General features: G+C 39.0%; 1 protein-coding gene across 9 annotated transcripts in view; it reads right to left on the bottom strand.

Annotated features, from left to right (window-relative positions):
- Positions 1–18072, bottom strand: part of MPDZ (multiple PDZ domain crumbs cell polarity complex component) — a 103915-nt gene extending 85843 nt beyond the window's left edge. For 6 of the 9 annotated variants that reach the window (XM_088130438.1, XM_088130434.1, XM_088130436.1 and 3 more), the window contains exons 1-4: positions 16378–18070; positions 7355–7421; positions 5438–5604; positions 327–548 (exon numbers count right to left, since the gene is read on the bottom strand). In XM_088130438.1, the coding sequence (XP_087986564.1) occupies positions 327–548; positions 5438–5604; positions 7355–7370 (405 nt within the window). In that variant the 5' untranslated portion in view covers positions 7371–7421; positions 16378–18070. Of the gene's footprint in view, positions 1–326; positions 549–5437; positions 5605–7354; positions 7422–16377 lie in introns of all 9 variants that reach the window. The other 3 variants (XM_088130439.1, XM_088130432.1, XM_088130433.1) reach the window with 3 other exon arrangements.
- Between the last annotated feature and the right edge of the window lie 2546 nt (positions 18073–20618).

Raw genomic sequence — 20618 nt, forward strand, 5'->3', positions numbered from 1 at the left:
GCAAAGTGATATGGTTAGGAAAACCAGGTTCCTTAATTGTTTGGAAATCCTCCATGGATACAGGAAGTTCTCAACTATAAATGGACGCCTTCTATAAATGGAGGGTGACAGGAGAGGGGCAGTGTCAACACACTCAACCCTGCTGCCTCTGCAGATAGATACACTATCCCTGTTTTTAATGAAGAGAACTTTAGTTTCCCATTTAATAATACATAGAGAAAACTACTGTTAACCCAAGAGAGGAAGTGAAAGTAAAGGGAAGGAGTTTGCAAAGCAACTACATATTCCCAATCATGTAGCTGAAATTTAATTCAAGTGACATTTACCTGTGCCATATTTCTGATCAGTAATTCAAATTCATCACTTGCAGACTTCCCATTAATCTGAGGATTGATGGACTGGAGAACAATTCCTAGGCCACTAGAAGAGTTGCCATTCTCTTGAGCCAACAAGTAGGAGTCATTGTGCAGTGAGGAACCCACAATACTACCACGATGAGAAAGTTGTAGGTGCTCACCAGATGAAGAAATGGAAGGTACAAGGTTTATCTGAAAGTTGTATATAAAATTTTTGAAATTTAACTTAAGAGCATAAAAGAACAGTTACAAAAGAACAAAACAAACAAAAACAATAAATGCTGGAGAATATGTCCTAAAATTAACACGTGACACTGAAGTTATCATAAAAAACAAGTATTATTATAAATATAGATGGCATTAAGAGTAAGCATTCCTTTGGATTAAATAATTTTATAGGAAGATCACCTATGTGCATAGAAGGAATTACACATTTCCTTCAATGTCAGGAATAGTTCAGTCACATACATCTATAAGACATCCTCACAACAGTATGAAATGACAATAGCATATAATCTCATCCATTCTTTTTCACTTCTAAACACACACTATTGGTAGCTTCATCTTTTAACTGTATTTGTCCCACAGCTTTCAGCAAGACTTAAATATATGCTGAAATGAATATGATTTAAAATGTTTAACTGAATGATACCAATGATCTGGAGAATATCATATCAGGAAAAAATATCAAAAGCTATAAATTATTCATGTTGATAAATCACTTCATAGCAGCCTGGGAGCTCTTTTGGCTGCATTTCTCATCAGATAGAATATTAAGCTAGATGGTTGAGTATTTATTAAGAAGAACCAAGTCAGGCTTCATTGCTTTTACAATTCACTGTCCTTGAAGTTCATCAAACTGATTATTCTCCCTTTTCTTAGGAAACAGCATAGTACACTTCTCTTAATGTAACGAAAGAAACTGATTTAGCAAGAAACATTGCTATCTCTCAAAAAATGAAAAGGCAAAGGGGAGGCTTCCTGTTATGACTTGAGATTCATTGTAAGAGAAAAATGAGAACAGAATCTTAATTCATATTCATTTAATTCAAATGTGTTAAGATTTAATTGGGTTTTTAAAAGGCTTTAGTACAGGCAGAATTTTGATGTATTATTGACTACTAATTCATCTATAGTAATTGACAGTGGCACTCCACTCCAATGATCATCATTTTTAAACCTAATTAAAGAAAGTGACATGTACGTACAAAAAGGATTAATTTAACAGGAAAGACAATGTCAGACAAAGTGGCTGATGGCTCCTATTCACAATTTTGCAGCTAGGGAAGATGGCCTAAAATAATCCAAACAGAAAGTTAGTTTGATTGATTTAGGTTTCTTTAAAAAATCCAGCTGTGAAGAGTCAAATCATCAGAAATCCTGAATAAGTGTTTATCTTCTGTAGATCTTTCACTACAATTATTTCTTAGAGAAGAAGAACATCAATCATATGGCTACAATATTTCTGCATATATCATATAGGCCAGGGAGCACACTAAGTTAAAAGTGTACATGTAGGACCAAACATGGTTCATTAATGTGGTAATATTTCCAATTTTCTGCAAAATCCAATTCAAATGCACATTTCCACAAGACCTTAGCCACTGTCTTCAATATGACTGAAAATGTTTCTTGGTCTTGTGAATATAATATTCACAAGTCTAATGGCTAACTATGATACTATAGATATACTGGAGTATGTCCACCTTACTAATAAAACTTTTATATGACAGTCCTTGTCATTGGAACTACTCTACTTTTGGGAATATGATTTGATTTTAATAGCATATCAACAGTAATTTGAGGATCATTGCTACACAACAAAAAATGCTTCATATACTTACAAGTCATTTTTTCATTCCATATATATGTTTCACTCCTCAATAATTCAGCTACCATAATTCCATCAAGAGGTAGCAAAGTGATTATGTATGTTCTATATGAAAGGAGCATTGCTTTGTTCTATAAATTGCCTTAAGCTAATTTGCTAGAATTGCCTTTCCTTTTACTGTATATAACATCTGCAATATTGGCATAATTTGGCAGGGAACAAACAAAAGAAATCTCTGATGCCAGTATATATGATAAAAACATACATTTTGGCATTACATTTAAACTTTCATTGCAATCAGATGAGACTTCAGTAGTTAGTTTGAAATTTATCTAATTTTTAAAAAATCTACCCCAGTTGCATTTATGTTATGTCAGCAGTCTATGCTACAAAATCAAAGCTGGTAGCATTTATTTTTTAAACTCTGAGCTTTAGCTGCATGGAGATGGAGAGAGAAAACAGAGAGAGGACAAGAATAAAGTAAGATCACATTTACGCTCCTCTTCCCATATATGACAGACATTCCTTTGTAAAGCATTTAATCTATACAAAGGCATGAAGCAATTCACATTTCTAATAACTGCATTCCATTCAGTTTTCAACAAACTCCAGGTGGGTGTTGTAGTGACACTATTATATGAAGAACAGGGATTCAGATTAGCTTTCTTTTTTTCCTTCTCCCCTACAGTAATGTGTTCTCTTTCACAATTTCAGTGCTAATTTTAACTTTCTTATAGCTGATATAAGGTCAAATGAAGAATTTAAACTGTTAGCTAAACAATTATGTTTTTAAAATGTTGGAGGTCCAAATCCAACGGCACTGACTCTTTGGTACTTCATGACCTACTGTCCTCAAGGAGTCAGTAGAGTATGAAGAGTTAATGATTTAATGTGTACCCTCTTTGTCTATCACTCTCCCCACTCCGTTTTTTGAACTTGCTAATCTGAGCTCACATCCTTCTGCCTTTCTTCCCTGGAACACACACACAGAGCAAAAGCTCTTTTGACTCCCCCCCGGAGGATTCAGTTAGTTAGGTGCAAGGCTTTGCCTATCCATATATTGTATTTCCTGTAAATAAATCTCCTTTCTGGTATAAAACCTGCTTTAGTAATCATTGCTCAGGTCACATTCCTGCTCTCAGGAATGCTCACATGCACACAAGGAATGCTTCAACCTCCAATTAAAAAAAAAAAGCTCAGCATTTCTCCTCTTCAATTTGTTGCATAAAGTTTCTAAGACAATTCCACTGAAAGATATTGACTATATTTATCGACGTTTATAAATTACTGTTTACTCCAATGTACACAATCTGCAGCAAATTTTCCTCCTTATACTAAGCCTCTTCCCTTTGTTTGTTGCATGTGGCCAAGAGAAAAAATTTGGAAGATTTTACTTCTCCTTTTAATTAAACAGTTTGCCAGATTATCTGGATTTGTGGCTGGCAATAACCACAGCTAACTTCAGCACGTCACTTTTAGTTCTAGTTGACACATATCACTAAGCCATAAGGTGGTTTGGTTTTGGCTTTGCATAATGTGTGAACTTACTCAAAAACCACTGCATAATTAACATGTGGAATTCATTACAAGTTGTCATGGCCACTAACTTGAATAGCATTAAAAGGAGATAAGATGCATTTATGGAAGACATATCTCTAGTCTTGAAGACTCAGTGTTACCTCCAAGTCAGGGGTAGCATGACCGCTAATGCCACTTGCAGGGAAACAATGGCAAGGGAGGGACCTATTATCATCACCTGCTTTGGAATTGGCCATTGCGAGCAACAAAATGCTGGACTAAGATGGGTCTTGGCGTGATTTGGCAGGAGTATTCTTATGTTTGATTAATATTACGGTACACGCAAAGCATGTCCCTAAACCTTCATCAACAAACCATGATTTTAAAAATTCTTGGCTTATTGACCTGCACAAACCAAACTCATGATACATGAATTATTTGAACCATATTAACCATAATTTGCATTCAAATAAAATAAAAGGCAAAAGTTTCCCAACTTTCATAATAAGAAGGAAACAAACAATTAATGATACAAGTCTATAGCTCTCTGTAAGTTGTTTCTGTCCATGCATACCACACTAAACATAAATTAGCCAGAGATGGGAGTGTGGCCATTATCCTATTCTTTTCATGAGGTGGCTTCTCACAATTGAAGAAAACAAGCAATGGATCAATATAGCCCAACAAACATTAATTGGCTGTGCTTCCAAGCACACCAAACTACAAACTAGCCAACCACATTTTAATTAGTGTGTTATGTGAATCCTGCCCATCTGGTTACTTTATGGTTCTATATGTCATGTAACCCTAGAAAATTTGAGAAAGCCATGTTTAAATTAATCATATGTATCATATTATGCAAGCATAGCCACTCTCTGCAATGATATGGTTATCTTATCTCTTAATAAGCAAGAGGACAAACATTTGCCAGACCACTACAGAGGAAACCAAAGGCAGGAAAAACAAAGGCAGAACAAAGCAATCAAACATTGTTTTCCACCAAGACTATATTCTAACAAGACTATATTCTGGCTAATTCAGACACATACCATCTGTGGATATAGCAATCATGGCTTAGAATACAATCCATGCATAGGATCAGACAAACCATGACCTAGGTGTAATTGTCTATTTTTATGTATGTTCTGCTCAGCATTTCCAGATTCAGACAGGGGCCTTCAGAAATGGAACAGTAATATGTACAGATATCCAACTTTAAATTATGTTTTCTGATATTAGATTGTGAGCCAATCACAAGCTATGTTTTTGCTAATTCATACATTCTATCAAGCCAAATGTTGTCTGAATTAAAGCTAAGAATACAATCCTATGCAAGCTTATTCAGCAGTATTTCTTCCAGCAGGGCTAACTTCTTATGATGTGTTTTAAGAATATTATTTTTATGTTTTTTAAAAACATGTGTGTTTAGCAAAACAGCCTGATAATTATTAAGGTTATCCTGATTTTAGTAGTAGCACTATTTTTCATCACTGTAGATTATGAACACATATTAATATAAGCAACATTTATACAGTAAAATATCCATCTGTTACCTTTAAAAATGCCAACCATGCTGAATTTATTGGAACTCTATGGATTTTACTGTCAAATGTAACATTTTATTTTTCATACTCAATACCCATTTGTTCATTATTCATAGAATTATCACATGAAAAGATCTGGCAAGATTTATCAACATTTTCTTTTGTCCCTTCTGATGGTCCTGTCCTACCTGTTCCCGGGACTGTGGAAGAGAAGCCTGAAGGTTTAGGATTTGATTGAATAAAGGACTCTGCAGTACTGATTTTAGTAAACTCAATTTCTCCTCATTTGCTGTATCACCTCGTTCCCGTAATTTTGCTTGCAGGCGTTCTACTGCCTGGAGGGCTCGGTGAGTATCTGAAAAAACATTCACTGTTACTTGCTATCTTCACCATGGTTATACACTATTTGGTAGAAATCATTACATATCAAAATCATATATGATGACATTTATTTAAATATGAGCAAGACACTCAGAGATGTTGAAAGATGTGTTACAGATAAATTCCATGAATTGTTATCCATGCACAAAGCCCAGACAATGCATTAAATGATTGTTTACATGACTGCTTTTAAATTACAGTGAAAAGCAAGCAAAATTTGAAAGGGAGATAGCATTAAGTCTAAAACACAGGCTCTTAAGTTTGTTCTACTTGGTAACCCAACTCAATTTGATTTTTTTGCATTCCAACATCCATCTAGGAAGTCTTTGGGTGATCTTTCGCATTAGGAGAACATTAGAGCCAATCCCTGGTGAAAGTTAAATCTGCCACAGGTCAGAGTATGCATGCAGCAGCAGCAGCATCTAGGAGGGCAAGGGGGAAGAGGGGGCAGAAGGATGAAAGCAGCACTGCAGCATCACAACACAAGCCCTGGCTTTTTTGTACACACACAATGATTTTGTACTGCAACCCATGCAAAAGGGATGGAGTTTGCATTGCTATTTCTTTCTTTGTTTATTTATTTATGCAATTTCTACAGCCACCCATCTCAGTCCAAGTGACTCTGGGCGGCCAACAATTTCAATAACTAAAACCATTAAAACAATTACAAATTATACATATAGGCAGCCAAGAATTATCATAAAAATTACACAAAAATCAACAGTGCAACAGGTAATGGGGCCCTTAATACTTTCGAAACCCCAGGCTCAGGCACATAGCCAGGTTTTTAAAGCCTTACGAAAGGCTAGCAGGGTTGAGGCCATCCTAAGCAGCAAAGGAAGAATGTTCCAAAGGACGGGGGCTGCTGCTGAGAAGGCCCGCCTTCTGGTCCCCACCAGCTGACATTCTTTGGCTGACAGGATCTGCAGCATCCCCAATCTATTAGACTGAGTTGGATGGGTAAAAACTATTGAGAGAAGACAGTCCCTTAGGTAACCCGGTCCCAACCCATGCAGGACTTTAAAAGTGACAACTAGTACCTTGAATTGCACCCAGAAACACACTGGTAACCCATGCAGCTCCCGTAGTAGTGGTGTTACATGTGCTGTATATCCAGCACCATTTACTACCTGAGCAGCCGCATTTTGCACCAGTTGAAGCTTCCTAATGCTCTTCAAGGGCAGCCCCATGTACAGCATGTTGCAGTAATCCAAATGCTGCTTTCATCATTCTAATTAATGCATCAAGCTCCTATGGATGTCCATGTATACATGGATCAGTGGCCTGATCCCATATGAAATCATGGTTGTTCATGTGGTTAAATAATCAATCTCTGATACACTATCATGCTCCTATGTGAGGACACAAGGGAGGACAAATGATGAGTTATTTATGACTATGTCAAATGCCATGATTTACACTGCCATGATCACACAAATGCCATGATTTAAATTCAGGACACAAATACATATGTGCATCATTTTGTGTCACAGTGATTTGCTGTGGACCCTGTGCACACTCTCTGCTTTTCCTCCTTTGGTCCCCCTCAATGACCTGTTAATTGATGAATTCTCCATTTATCTTTCCTTATGTTAGAAAGATCAATACAATTAAATTAACATGATTCTTCAACATGAAAATGAAACTGGTAGAATTAAGTATATAGCAATTAATAGACTAAATACATTTAGTATTTCTAAATATACTTTATTGCTATATCTTACCAATTGTTTCCAGCATGGCTTTTGCTTAATTCCCACTTCAACAAATGGTAATTAATATAAGGTCTTCCTAAAAGAGAATTGGGAAGAAGGAGATGAACAATTTTAAAAAATACTATGAAAATGAGTCCAATTCCATTGATCACCATAAAAAATTATCCAGGACTGAAATTCTTAAAGGAATCCTATGCAATTGCAAGCAAATTTGAATTTTGGTAGAAATACATTATATCATATAGAAACTACATCACAATACAATGAGCTATAGAAAACTTTATCCCAAATGCATGCATTTTTTGTGTGTCGCAACAATGTCATTGCTATTTTACCCCAGAAAGCTTTAACAATGGTTTCTGTTTAATTATATTATATGAAACAATATCTGGCATTAATGTAAATGCAATTTCTGGATTCCTCTATGAGGAAAAGATGGGTAGAGAAAGAAAGGTGTTAGGAAAGCAGGAGCAGAAAGCTATGTAGCTACTTTTCCCTGAATCTCAGTCTCTGAGCAAGATTTTTTTTTTTAAATATTAGTTGAGTTGTTGCTATTTTTCAGAGAAATATTAGTGATCCAAACAAAACATAAATCCTGTTAACATCTGAAACTATGATACCTCTATCAGATCCACACTAAATGTTAAAATGTTATCATCAAGATAAAGCATGTTTTCGTACCAAGAGGCTCTTAGCCCAGAGCAGCTGTCAACCTTCAGATGACTAATCCCCTGGATTTTAAAGGTCTGTTATCTACCACATACTATTTTAACTATTTTACTACACATTCATCGTTTCATTAAAAAGGTAATATGCTCCACTAATCTCTTCTACCAGCTATAAGACTTCTTCTCTACGGATATAATCTCCAGTGAAAAGTTTCATGCATTCATCAACAGTAACATTTCATAAATCCATTTTAGATAAATACCTCAGAAACTATAAGCTCATTGCATCAGATTAACCAACATGCAATGCCAAAGATAGCCAGTTCCATAATAAGCTTTACTTCATAGCTGTTAGTGACTTTCAAGGCTTGCTAAAGTTAACACTGATATCCAGGCCAAGATGTTCATTGGATATCACAGAAGAGCAGCTTCTCATCAAGAGATAAATAGGGAAGCATTTTGCACATGAGTGCCAATTTTACAGCAGCTAGGAAATGCTGTGAAAACATATTTCTAATCTGTTCCTACTAAAAAAGAAGGATCTGCTAATCAGTTAGAAATACTGGGTCTTATTTATTTGTTTGTTTGTTTGTTTGTTTGTTTGATTTATATAGCTGCCCATCTCACATATGTGACTCTAGGAGGCTTACAATAAAATCCAAAAAATAAAAATAAAACACATAGCAGCCAGGCATCATTCAACCCCACAGCCAGGAGACAGGCACAAAACCAAGTTTTCAAGGCCTTATGGAAGGGATAGGGATAGGGCCAAACTAATCTCAGGGGGGATGATGTTCCAAAGGGTAGGCTCCATGGCAGAAAAGGCTTTCCTTCTGGTCCCCGCCAGCTGACACTTCTTAGCCAACAATACCCAGAGCATGCCCCTCCTGCCGGATTGGGTAGGACAGGGAGAGACAATCGGGGAGAGACAGTCAGGGAGTAACCCAGTCTCAAGACATGAAGGGCTTTAAAGGTGACAACCAGCACCTTGAATTGCACCCAGAAGCACAGTGGAAGCCAATGCAGCTCACAGAGCAATGATGTCACATGCACCAAGTGACTGACACCAGCAACTGCCCATGCCACCACATTCTGCACCAGTTGAAGTTTCCGAATACTCTTCAAGGGCAGCCCCATGTAAAGTGCATTGCAAAAGTCCAATCTGGATATCACAAGGGCATGAGTGACCATGAGCAGGGCCCCCCAGTCCAGGAACAGGCACAATTGACATATAACCCAAAAATGTGCAAAGGCCCTCCTAGCCATGGCTGCCACCTGCTCCTCAAGCAGGAGCTGTGAGTCCAGGAAGACACCCAAATTGCACACCAGGTGTCTGGGCAGTGCCACCCCATCCAGAACCACTTACACTTATACAACGATATACAAAACTTTCCTGCCTTCTCCATAAGCAAATCAAGCACTTGCAGTCACTATGAAACAATGCTGACATCATAATACACAAGATGCTAACCTACTTATACATAACTGCCAATCCTCTAATTAGTCATGTATGTATAATGAATGTCTGATCACATCAAAGAAACCCAAAATGTGGTTTATGGAATATACTGATCTCATCTGCTGTTGCTTTATTTAAAACAAATTTTCTAATTCCCGGGATACAAAGAAAAGTACTGATGGTAAAATTACAAAAGACATAGAAAATAAGGTGTTTTAAATATTACAGGTAGAACTTTAAGCAGTCCAGTTTCTCAGTCCTATTTATAACATAGGCACAATTATACAAAACTAGGATATACTGTGTATCAATTGTCTGAATTCAGAAGTCAGAAGGTATGAGACGCTGAACATGGTCTAATATGTAATGAATATAAAGCTATGTGCTAGCACTGCACTGCCAAGCCTATATCACCCTATTTCCACCAAAATTTGAGTGTCCAAAAAATGAAGCATCAGTTTGTGCTAGATGACAAGAAAACACAGAGAATATTTAACATTTGTTTTATATCATCTTCACTGGCTATTGATTAGCATCAAACCTAATTGCAAGTCCTTAGCTGAGGTCTTACTATGACCGCGGCCATGACTACCATGGAAACTGCCATCTTAGACAGGTGTTTCTGTACTCTTCCAGTCAACAACCAAGGCTGTGCTCCATAAGTTACTGAGCCAAGATGTGTAAGGCCAACACACAAATCTTAATAATTTGTGCTCTTTATTATCCAACTTGCTGCCTCAGGAAATACATCTGGCTCCATCGATGTATGTCTTTCACCATCAGCTAATTACATTTGTGCTGTATTGTTTCCATAAAAAGTTAGAGACTTCAGTTTCTGGCTGATTCAGTTCTGGGTCTATTACATTTGCGTTTTCATGGCTTATGTGTATCAGGACAACTATGTGTTATTATTTTAAAACATGTTCATTCTCTTCTACAGCTTAAAAAATTAAATATAAAATAATTTATTTGTTTTTCATTTGTAATCTAGAGAAAACATACATACATACAAGTGATAACACAAAACTGCTTTTTAATTATTTATTTGTTTATAGAATTAATAAAGTTGCACCACTCACAACCTGTGACTGGGCAGAATACATTAATTTTGAAAAATTAAATCAAAAGTTAAATACAATACAAAACCAATATAATAAAAATGATTAATACACAGCCAAGGCTGTGTATAGCAAATATTACCTCTTATAGTAGAATGGGCTCATCTACTATATTGGTCCAATGCACAGGAAACAAACCAGGTTTTCACAACTCTACAAAAGGTCAACAGGGTCAGGGCTACCCAAATCTCAGGGGGGATTCATTCCAAAAGGCAGGCACAGCAACAGAGAAGGCCTATCTCCTAGGTCCCATAAGATCACACTGCTTTAAAAAACAGACCTTGAGCATGCCCACAACCATCAGTTGTGACCTGGATCTGGCAAGAGGGCCAAGTCCCTACCCTTGGATTGGGCTTTCAAGAGCCACCACCTGAGGGAACTCTTCACTGAAATTTCCAACCATTTCCAAGATCTTTGAATCTTTGTTCTGGAAGGGAAAAAGCATCTGACGGAGTGGACAGGAGTGGAATCTCATCCATGGTATTGAGTCTATACCATCATCAGGTACTGAAGACTGATAAGAATCATAAAGATTGGGCATCTAGTCTGAAAAACAGAAACAAACTTCTGCTGGATAGCCTCCTTTCAGTGTATAAGATAACACTAATATGCTATAAGTTATCCACTGGTTGAATGATGCTCTTCTTTCTGTAGATTAAGTACCCTGTATCCTTGAGAAGCCCAGGTGATCCAGATGTCTCTTTCCCTATTCAATCAACGAAACAGGATCAGCAGTATTTCCCTGGATCTAAGTGGGTTATTGCAATCACCATCATTTTGTGAATTCACCAGGAACTGAAAACAAACCAAATGAAAAAACCATGAATAGGTACTGAAAAGCTAGTATTCAAACCCCAGGAGCATACTGTGGAATAAGTGACTTGGAATTAGTGGTCAGAATTCTTGTGTGCCCAGTGAGGCTGGAGCATCTTTTTTTCTGGAGGCACTCTATGATGGATTTCAGAGTTTCCATCCAACCTTGCAGTATTTGATGTCACTCATTTCAGATCCAGGATGTCATACCATTCCTTGCTCTTCTTAGGAACAATGAATATGGAATATCAGCCCAAGAATCTCTCATCTTTTGGGGCTTTGTACACTCAAAAGATGATTTAAGCCTTCAGGATGTTTTGTTGCCTTATGGGTGCATGGGGGATGAGGTGAAGCAATATTGATAAAGGCTGGTGAATTTTATGACATGACAGTATGAGACTGTCTTTAGGAAACATGCATCTGATATTATGAGGGTCCATAGATGGATAAATTCTATTAGTCTCCTGCCTACATGGAGGCTGAAATTACTGTTGTTGTCTGCATACCCAGTCTGGCTGTTGGTGGAAGGCATTCTCCCCAAATTGGGGTTGAGGCTGATGTGATTTGTTTTGGAGTCTTTGCCTTTTCCCAGAATAAGATGAGTCTCCTGGGTCTGCTGTGGGTGCAGTCAAGATGGGGAAATGGAAGATGTAGCCTGATATTCTACTGGCCTTGCTGTCATATTTTATATTAGTTAGGGACAGGCCTTTCTTTTTGTTCTTGGTCTCAATTAGGGCCTTTCCACACAGCTTGCCCTTCTTGAATAAACCTGATATTGGCAATTATTTGGATTTAAGAGTCTGCATTCCAGTTCTTCAGATGTAATTATCATGGATGGCCATACTAATTGCCATGCCTCTGGCTGAGACTTAGGCATTATCCAAACTGGCATCCCCCATAAAGGCAGTAGCCTCTGCTAGTTTATGTATAAACCACCCAAACTACCTAGATTTGGAGAGATAAGCTAAATTACCTATTTTGCCCACAGAAGCCCTGCCAGCTTGGAGGCCCTTGTATCTATGGCTAGCGACTCATATACTCTCCAATATAGGTTTTCTGTATTTTCCTATCCTCCCTATTTTTATTTACTATGGCTCCAAAACCATCAGACTCAGGGCAATCTAAGAGAAGATTTGGATAGTGGATAGGAAGGAGCCACCATTTCCAAGGTCCTCTACTCTATTTCCCCCAGAGAAACAGAGGCATGACTCAGTGTGGTTAGCTAGAAGGAACACCTCTGCTACCCATTCGTCCATTAAGAAGTCTGTAAGCAGGGTGTTCTGATTCCATCAGACTTGCAGACTTTCTTAAAAAGTTATGAAAAGTCTGATTTTTGGAAAAGCCTAATAAATTAGGCTATCAGTCTTTTTTCTTGTCTAGGGACAGTTTACCTTCCTCCTTATCTCTCTGGTCCTGAAGGGAAGTGTTTGAGTCATGTGCGATAAGGGGTGGGGACTGGGCACTTCTCCACTTGATTGCTTGGCTCTTCCCTGGGACATTTCCCCCCTTTCTTCTTCCTCCACTTTGATCAAGTTGTACAATTCCAGAATGGTGTTTTCCAGCTTTTTTTTGCCCCTTATCACTTGAGTGGCCTGGAGTTTCTGAGGAGTAGAAGGCCAGAGGACATTTGAGGGGAGAATAACTGAGGAGATAGAAGAGAGTTTATGCTTCCGCCAGGTTCCATCCTATCTGTTGCCTAGGCTATCTAGCCATGGAAGAGTGGCAACTGTTCTCTAACAGTTCTCTGTAAGGGTCATGCCACTTGTGCTGGCGACTTAACAGCCATGACATTTACTGGGCTTCCCTGGGGAGAGTATGGTGGGGAGACAAGAGAATGTACTGGTATGCCAATGAAGGCTGGGCCCTTGTCTTGGCACCAGAGTTGGAAGTTCTTTGATTTGCTGTCAGTGAGTTTGCCAGCCATGTCAGAAGATCTGACAGGCTTGTAGGATATAAGGTGAAAGAAAAACAAGAGGAGAAAACAGAAAGATGAATATTGGCCAAGACTAAGGGAGTCCTTGACATGTATGCTCTCCAATACAAGGTACGGGCAGAACTGGGGAAAAAAGCAATGTCAGAAACTTTTCTAGCCCTGCTTCTAGAGTGAGTGTGAAGCAAATACCCACTGTTGAATGTTCTGGCTCTGCTTTGGGAACACAAGCATTAAACTCAGTGTCATTTTAGGACAATAAATATATGTATCAAATTGATTATGTTAAAGGGGAAACAGTAACAAAAGGAATTTAGCAACATTTAATATTCCATACTAATGAGGAAGTGTAGTGGAAAGAATGTAGTTTCATTTCAGAATTGGGATAATTTTAAGACAATGTGCACGTTAGAAAAACGATACCATCACTGTAAATATTATTTTGGCTTTCTTAATGTCATTCTATTTGCTTTCCAAACAAAACCACCCTCCAGCTGAAAACATAGCTACGTTCCAGGTTCATTAGCCTTTTATAGCAAGCCATTTTTGAGAAGCGGCCTTTGTAGAGGCTCATATATTTTGTTTTCACCATGCTCACATCCCTCACATTTTTAATTTTTATACTTTCTTCTGACATGGTTAAAAACCACCAAGGCAACATAGAAATTGCTCCTACCTTGTCTCCTCCTTTCAGAGGATGCAACTATTCTCCAAAATGCAAGTGTGAATCAGTGTTTACACCCAATGGACAGAGAGCAACATCTAGATATAATAGCTCTTGCAAATGCAGGAAAGCCTATGGAAAGCTACCATGTAATCAGAATGTCCTTATTTATATCAATATTTACAAGTTGTCCACCTATACCTACCTGCTTATGATTTAATTTATTTCTGAGTTAAACTCCTTTTTGTTCTTTACCTGGACCTTTTATAACCCAATTTGAGAACTTATTGGAATAGCAAACAAGATGGCAACAGCCTGGGCAGTAACACAAAATATGCCACTGCAGCGAACCAGCATAAACAGCAAGATCCAAATGAGCTAAATTCTGTAGCTTTATTTATTAGGCTACCTGTCATCATTCCTGTAATTTCACTGTGTAGTTTTGCCATTTGCAAAAAGAACAGATATGCACTAAAGCCTATTAATATGCTGACATTTATTTCAGTGAGTGCACTGAATTTGATTACGAGGTAATTTTTTAAAAATGGATTCTACATTATAAAGAAAATACAAGAGAGCTTTATAACCAAGTCATGCTGAAACTATATAACATTTGGTATATATAAATATTAACAGAGTATGTCTCCTAGAAGACATGCTGTTTTAATACAGTATGTTTAATATGTCAGTTATTTCTACTATGCTAATCTGTAAATGCACTTAAACATGAAAAAGTTGCCACATTATACTTAATTTGAAGCTTAATTCTATCTATTTTATATAAATACTTAAAGGTTCTATATCAGTTATGAAAAATAATTTCCCACCTTATTTGATATACTATATATTTTTTTAAATCCCTGTCTTAAAAACAAACATACCAACTTCTAAGTTGCACCCTATTTCTAGGAAATGCTTTAACATTCCAGTGATGAAATCTCAATAGAACAGCATTAAAATATAATGCTTATTCTATAATTTCACTGATAATTATACACTGTGTACCATTTAAATTCAACTATTGCAATACAAACAAGTTTTACCTGCATTCTCTCTTAGATGAGGCCTTCTACACTTACTATAGACAGGAATTTATACTGACAACACTGAAATATAGCTTTGCCTAGACTACTTCTGTTTCTCTGTTGAATTTAACAAATGTTTCTAAATGAATGGATATGGCACTGTCCAAGAAATAGTTAAATGGTGGAGATTATTTTTAACCCAGAGAGTTTTAAATTAAAAGGTTAAGGGCTTGCCAAGAAAATAAAGAGTGCATGATAAAGATTATTTAACAGATTAATTATCCCTTAATTCAGTGTAGTCCTACTATGACAACCTCAGTTTCCCCACCTTTTCAATTAATAGTTTGAACACTTATTAATAATATATGAAATATTTTTCAGTAATGAGATCCCAGAATGTTTGCTATTTTGGATTAACGTGGAGTCCAGATACAGCATGTCTGCCTAGTGTTTATCACTCTACAGTTGTATACATTAATTCCCACTCTTCTGTTCCAGAGTAATTACATCTGGAGTAATTATCAGTTTCTTGATTATTTACTCTCAGCTATTACAACAAACCCCAACTTTAACTATTAATACTCACTGGAAAAAGGAGTGGGAAATGCATCTTATCACTATTTCTAGTGATGACAAATACAAGAGGATGATACACAGACTCAAGTTGAATGGGGACTCCAGTTCTGTACTAAGCAAAAGTGCTTTACTGTACTGCCTTTCCTCCATTTTTTTAACGCACTAAAGTTCAAAGGTGCAGTTCTCAATTCTATTTTTTCCAGTTATTTTATAGAAAACAAACTATGAAAAGCTTGCCTGCCTAAGGGAGGATGCTGTTTTTAATTTGCATAATAGACTCCAACCCACTGAACTGCGCATGCAACCCGGGACAGACCTCCCCCTCCCTTTCTCAGCCATGCAACTTCTTTTCCATTTTGTGCTCTGTTACAACAGAGGCCAGCTGATCCCTATGCTGCCCACCGCACACATATACACACCCAAACTAAAACACTAGAAAGACTGTATTCCACACCAGAGTTTCAGAAGGATAAAGTTGCAGGGCATGGAGTGGGGGGTGGGGGTCATATAAACGGCCAAGCCAGAGGGAAAAAACGACATACAACATTACTACAGTACAATAATTCCTTATGCACCCACCCACCCCCAATGAAATGAACCCAACTCAACCAGAGGAAGGAGCACTTTTGTTGACATCCACATTCCTCCCGACAGGCACGATAGCACAACCGACTAGCATCCCCTCTGATCCTCCCGCAGTTCAATGAGGACCCGGTTTACCCCTCCCCTTGCAATCCCCCCCAAAACACACACACAAACACACACACACAAACACTCACATAGGTAGGTCCAGCTGCTGGAACTTGGCCAGCCCAGCCAGCTCCACCAGAAGAAGCAACAGGCGGCCTAACCTCCCCTCGGCCGCGTCAGGAAAGCAACACCGGCCTTCTCCAGACCGGCCTCAGGCGAGGCGAGGCGAGGCGAGGCACTGGGCTGCTCTTCCCAGCGCAGTCGCTCCCCCTCCCCAGAGAAGAGGCTGGCCGGCCAGCCCTCTCTTCCGCTGCCCCGCCGCCACCACCTTCAACATAAACGGAGCAATCTGTCTGCTATATTCTGGAAGGGCTGGACTGTCACCCCCAGCCTTCCAGCGGGGAGAGTGGGAAGGGAGCCTCGCTACCCCCCCTGGAAATAAGAACCCAACAACAGTAACAATAAAAATCAGGGCTGGCAAAGCGCCTCACGAACAGCGGGAGCGGGAGCGGGAGCAGCAGCAGCGGGAGCAGCCGGCGGAACAAAAGAGAGCGCGCGGTGGTCGGAAGGCTCGCCCCGGGCGGAGCTTCCACGCCGCTTCTGCGTTCCGAGCAGCGGCGGTGGCGGCGGCGGCGGCAGCCCCCTCCCCGCCCCAGGCTTATCGGGCTGGGCCAAGGATCGCCACCCTCCCCGCCGCTCGGCTGTGGGTTTCAGCGCCCCCCACCCCAACCCGCACCTCCGGGCATGTGGAAGGAGACAGCGCGCGACCATTGCTTGGCTTTGGGACGAAACCTCGGACTGCTGCTTCCTCCCCGCCCCCCCCCCCCGCCGCCTCCTTTTCTCTGAAGTAACGGCCCGGACAGAAAAGCTGCAGGATACCCACGCGCAGGCGACCGTGAAACTTAATCCTGCCCAGGCATCAAGAGGCACGACGCCAAGGCCCCCTCCTCCTCCTCTCCTCCTCCTCCTCCTCCTCCGGCGACCAGACGCTCGACGTTCGCGAGCCCAGCCAAGCTCCGGCGCGGCGCTTGCAAAGAAGGAACCATGACAACTGCAGCAGCAGCAAAGGAGGGGCCCGTAAGGTGCCGGCAAACTCCGCGATGCGAGTCAGCCCTACGAACGCTGCCCTAGTTTCTATTTTTTTTTTTTAAGTCCATGGAAGAGAAAGGAGGGCGAGACAAGGAGAAAGGAAGAAAAGACTGGAGCTTGAAAATCCTGCTTTCCAAGAAATATATAAAGTTTGCCATTGCTGCGGCTTTAGCAAAATATCCTTTAATCCTGCCTCATAAAACCAGACGTTTTGCACCTTCTCCTTAGGCAGCTAGGTGAGTGGCTGCCAGGGCCAGAGCTCTTTTGAGCAGGGTGCCCCAGATGTGGGGCATTCTCTCCAAACCTCTGGCTGCTGTGTGTTTGTGTGTGTGTGTTGCCAGATACTGTATAAACATTTTGTTGTGTCAGCTTATAATAGAATGTAATTGGGCTGTGTTGTGCTGCAGGTTTCATCTATTTAAAGAGTTTATTTTTCTAGCTCGTGGCTACATCATTTTAATCTGGTATAAATCAGAGTTAATTTGATCAAAAGGTGAGGAATAAGTCATACAAGCATCATTGGCTTCTGCATTATTCTAGCTGTGTATTTGTAGAAAAAGGAAACACATTAATAAACCAATTTCAATCACGAAGACGTGCTCCTATTTCAAGTTCTTGTCTCCAAAGCATCCAAAACAGCAATGGCTTTTCCAGAGCTGCAAATGGGAATGCAAAAACAGTCAAACATGACATTACTGTACTGTACTTAGGTACGTGGTTTTCATCAGAGGGGCTGTCCAGTCATAAGTATAAAGAATAATTTGCATTATGATGCACTTTTTTTCCTGGAGAAAGAATTAGCAATAAAAACCTCTCACCAAACAATTTCAAAAAATCATCTAAGATACACACAGCTGCAGTGACATTTCTGGGGTTACATAACCTTTGAGGAGTACAAGAAGGTATAGCTTAGAAAGGAACCACCTGTTTAAATCCTCAGTACAAGTCCGTAAACAAGTACAACCTGTTTAAATCCTCAGATTGAACCACAATACTTCATAATTCTTTTGTGTCTCCACTATGGTGGCCAGTTGACTTTGCATCTTATCCAAACCTTTCTTGGAGTCCGCCATCAATTTTTTTCAATCCATCTACTTTGTTATGATGGAGATTCTGAGAAACAAATTGAACTCCACCCCTGGGTTACTGGAATGGCAAAGAACCTCCTGAGTCTGCAAAATAAAAACAATAAGCAGCACAACTTTGCATCATTTATTCCAAGCTGCCGTTCAAAAAGACAAGTGGACCATTGCCTTCTGTAACTAGGGAGCATGAAACATCTCCAGAGGTGTCCCATTGAGTAGTATACAATGCATTATATTGCAATTAAAATCATCCAAAATATGCTGAAAGCTTTTTTCAATATTTGATATTGCAAAGTCTTCACAGGGTTAGTTTTTTTAAGCACTGTATTAGGTCTACACCAAACAAGTCCAAACTGTGGGTATAGGAAGTATCAATGTGGCAACCAGATCTTAAATTGGAAGCTAGTCTACATACTGTAAATAGTGTGGTTTCATTTGTACTCCAAATGTCCTTGATGGGATTGTCCATTAGCAATGTATTCCAGTAAGACTGTCTCAGAGACATTGCCAGTTTAGCAGACTTTATCTTCGGTGTTTAACTATGTATTGTCAAAGAGGGTTTTGACACATGTTACTGGCAAGTTAAAAGAGGTCCCTACTGCTATGAACCAACATCAGCCCATACATCATGCATTTAATCCTTGCTGGTGGTCATGATAAATTTTGAGTGGCTATAAGATACAGGAAACATTACTCCATATGTTTCCCCAACTTCTTATTCCCATATACAGCTCCTTAAGACAATAATTTTATCAGAGAGACCTAATCACCCATATACCTGGGTATGTGTGTGCACATATATATACGCACATATGTGTTCTCTTGGCTCTTAAACTCACAGAAAAGATTGCAGGGCAAGATCCTAGCATTCTCAATGGCTCCTGATGACTGAATCACAAATATTAATGGCTTATGTGTGCAGATAACATTAAGCTTGGGAGTAAGGCAAATCCCACGCTATTTCAGTGATCTCTTTCATGAAAAACGGTGAGGAGGTCTAAAATGAAAATGTGAAAAGATTATTGAGTGTTCTGCCAATGGGCTGGGACAGGGTTTTTGCTTTTGTTCTGTTGTTTAAAAACAGCCTGGATAAATATACCCTCTCCTGTTTTGAAATATGACAATTGATCGTCTTGATTACTATTTGAAATGAAAACCTGCACAATAGCAGCTGATTTATACCAGACCATTTCGTTTTGACCTGTTGTCTCTCTGAGGTTAACTACTTTTTTTGGGCATGGATTTTTGGAGAATAGGATTAAGCAAAGTAGCCACTACCACTGCACCTCTTCTGCAGTATAAAGATATGAAAAACAAACACACAAACAAAACTTGGAGGACTGTAAAACAATGAATGGTAGTATTTACAATAGTGTTATAATTGCCCATCACGGCAATGGCTGAACGATTAGAAATAAAAATAAGTGGCTGGACAAAAATGGGATCACTTGATAAAAAGAGGTGAAAGAAAATTCTTGCACATGTAAAAAGATACCAACTTTAATATAGTATGGAGCACTGTGTTTTCTTTGTCAGTATGCTTTGCCGGTGTGTAAATAAAACTAACAAACACAAGGACAATCACACGTATACAAAAATCCTGAGGTTTAAGCACAACCAGGTTTGATTGTCTGATTGTTTTTTTCTCAATCTTATCAGAAAAGAGCTCTCTATATTGCATGCAATTACTGTGTCATTATTATTATTATCATCCTCCTCCTTTATTTGTTGTTTCCTTCCACAAACAATAAGGCAACAACTGCTAGTACAGGTTAAGAATAGTCTGCAGATTTTTAGGGTAGAAATATAAAGAAAGCAAGACAAAATATTTATGTTGGAAGTTGTTGTTTTTTTCCCCTGAAACATTTTACTTGCATGGTAAATGTAATGACACATGGCTTGGGCCTGTTTTAGTAGTCCTTCTGTAAACATCCCAATCCTCTTAAAAGCGAAACCATGTCTGTTACATACAGGGCAGTCTCAGTAAAGTGAAAGCGAGTACACACAATTATCCTGGCATCCATACCACAGGGTTTTCCCTTCACATCTCTTTATTGCCTAAGAATCTGATATGCTTCTGTCCCAAAGAGTTGTATTTTCAAAACCAGTCAAAACATCCATAAACAGTAGCAATTACTTTAAACCTAAACTTTAGA

Source organism: Python bivittatus, unplaced genomic scaffold (assembly GCF_059951505.1).
Source record: "Python bivittatus isolate LINGU-HERP-01145 unplaced genomic scaffold, Pbiv_v1 ctg000850_np1212, whole genome shotgun sequence".
NCBI lineage: Eukaryota > Metazoa > Chordata > Lepidosauria > Squamata > Pythonidae > Python > Python bivittatus.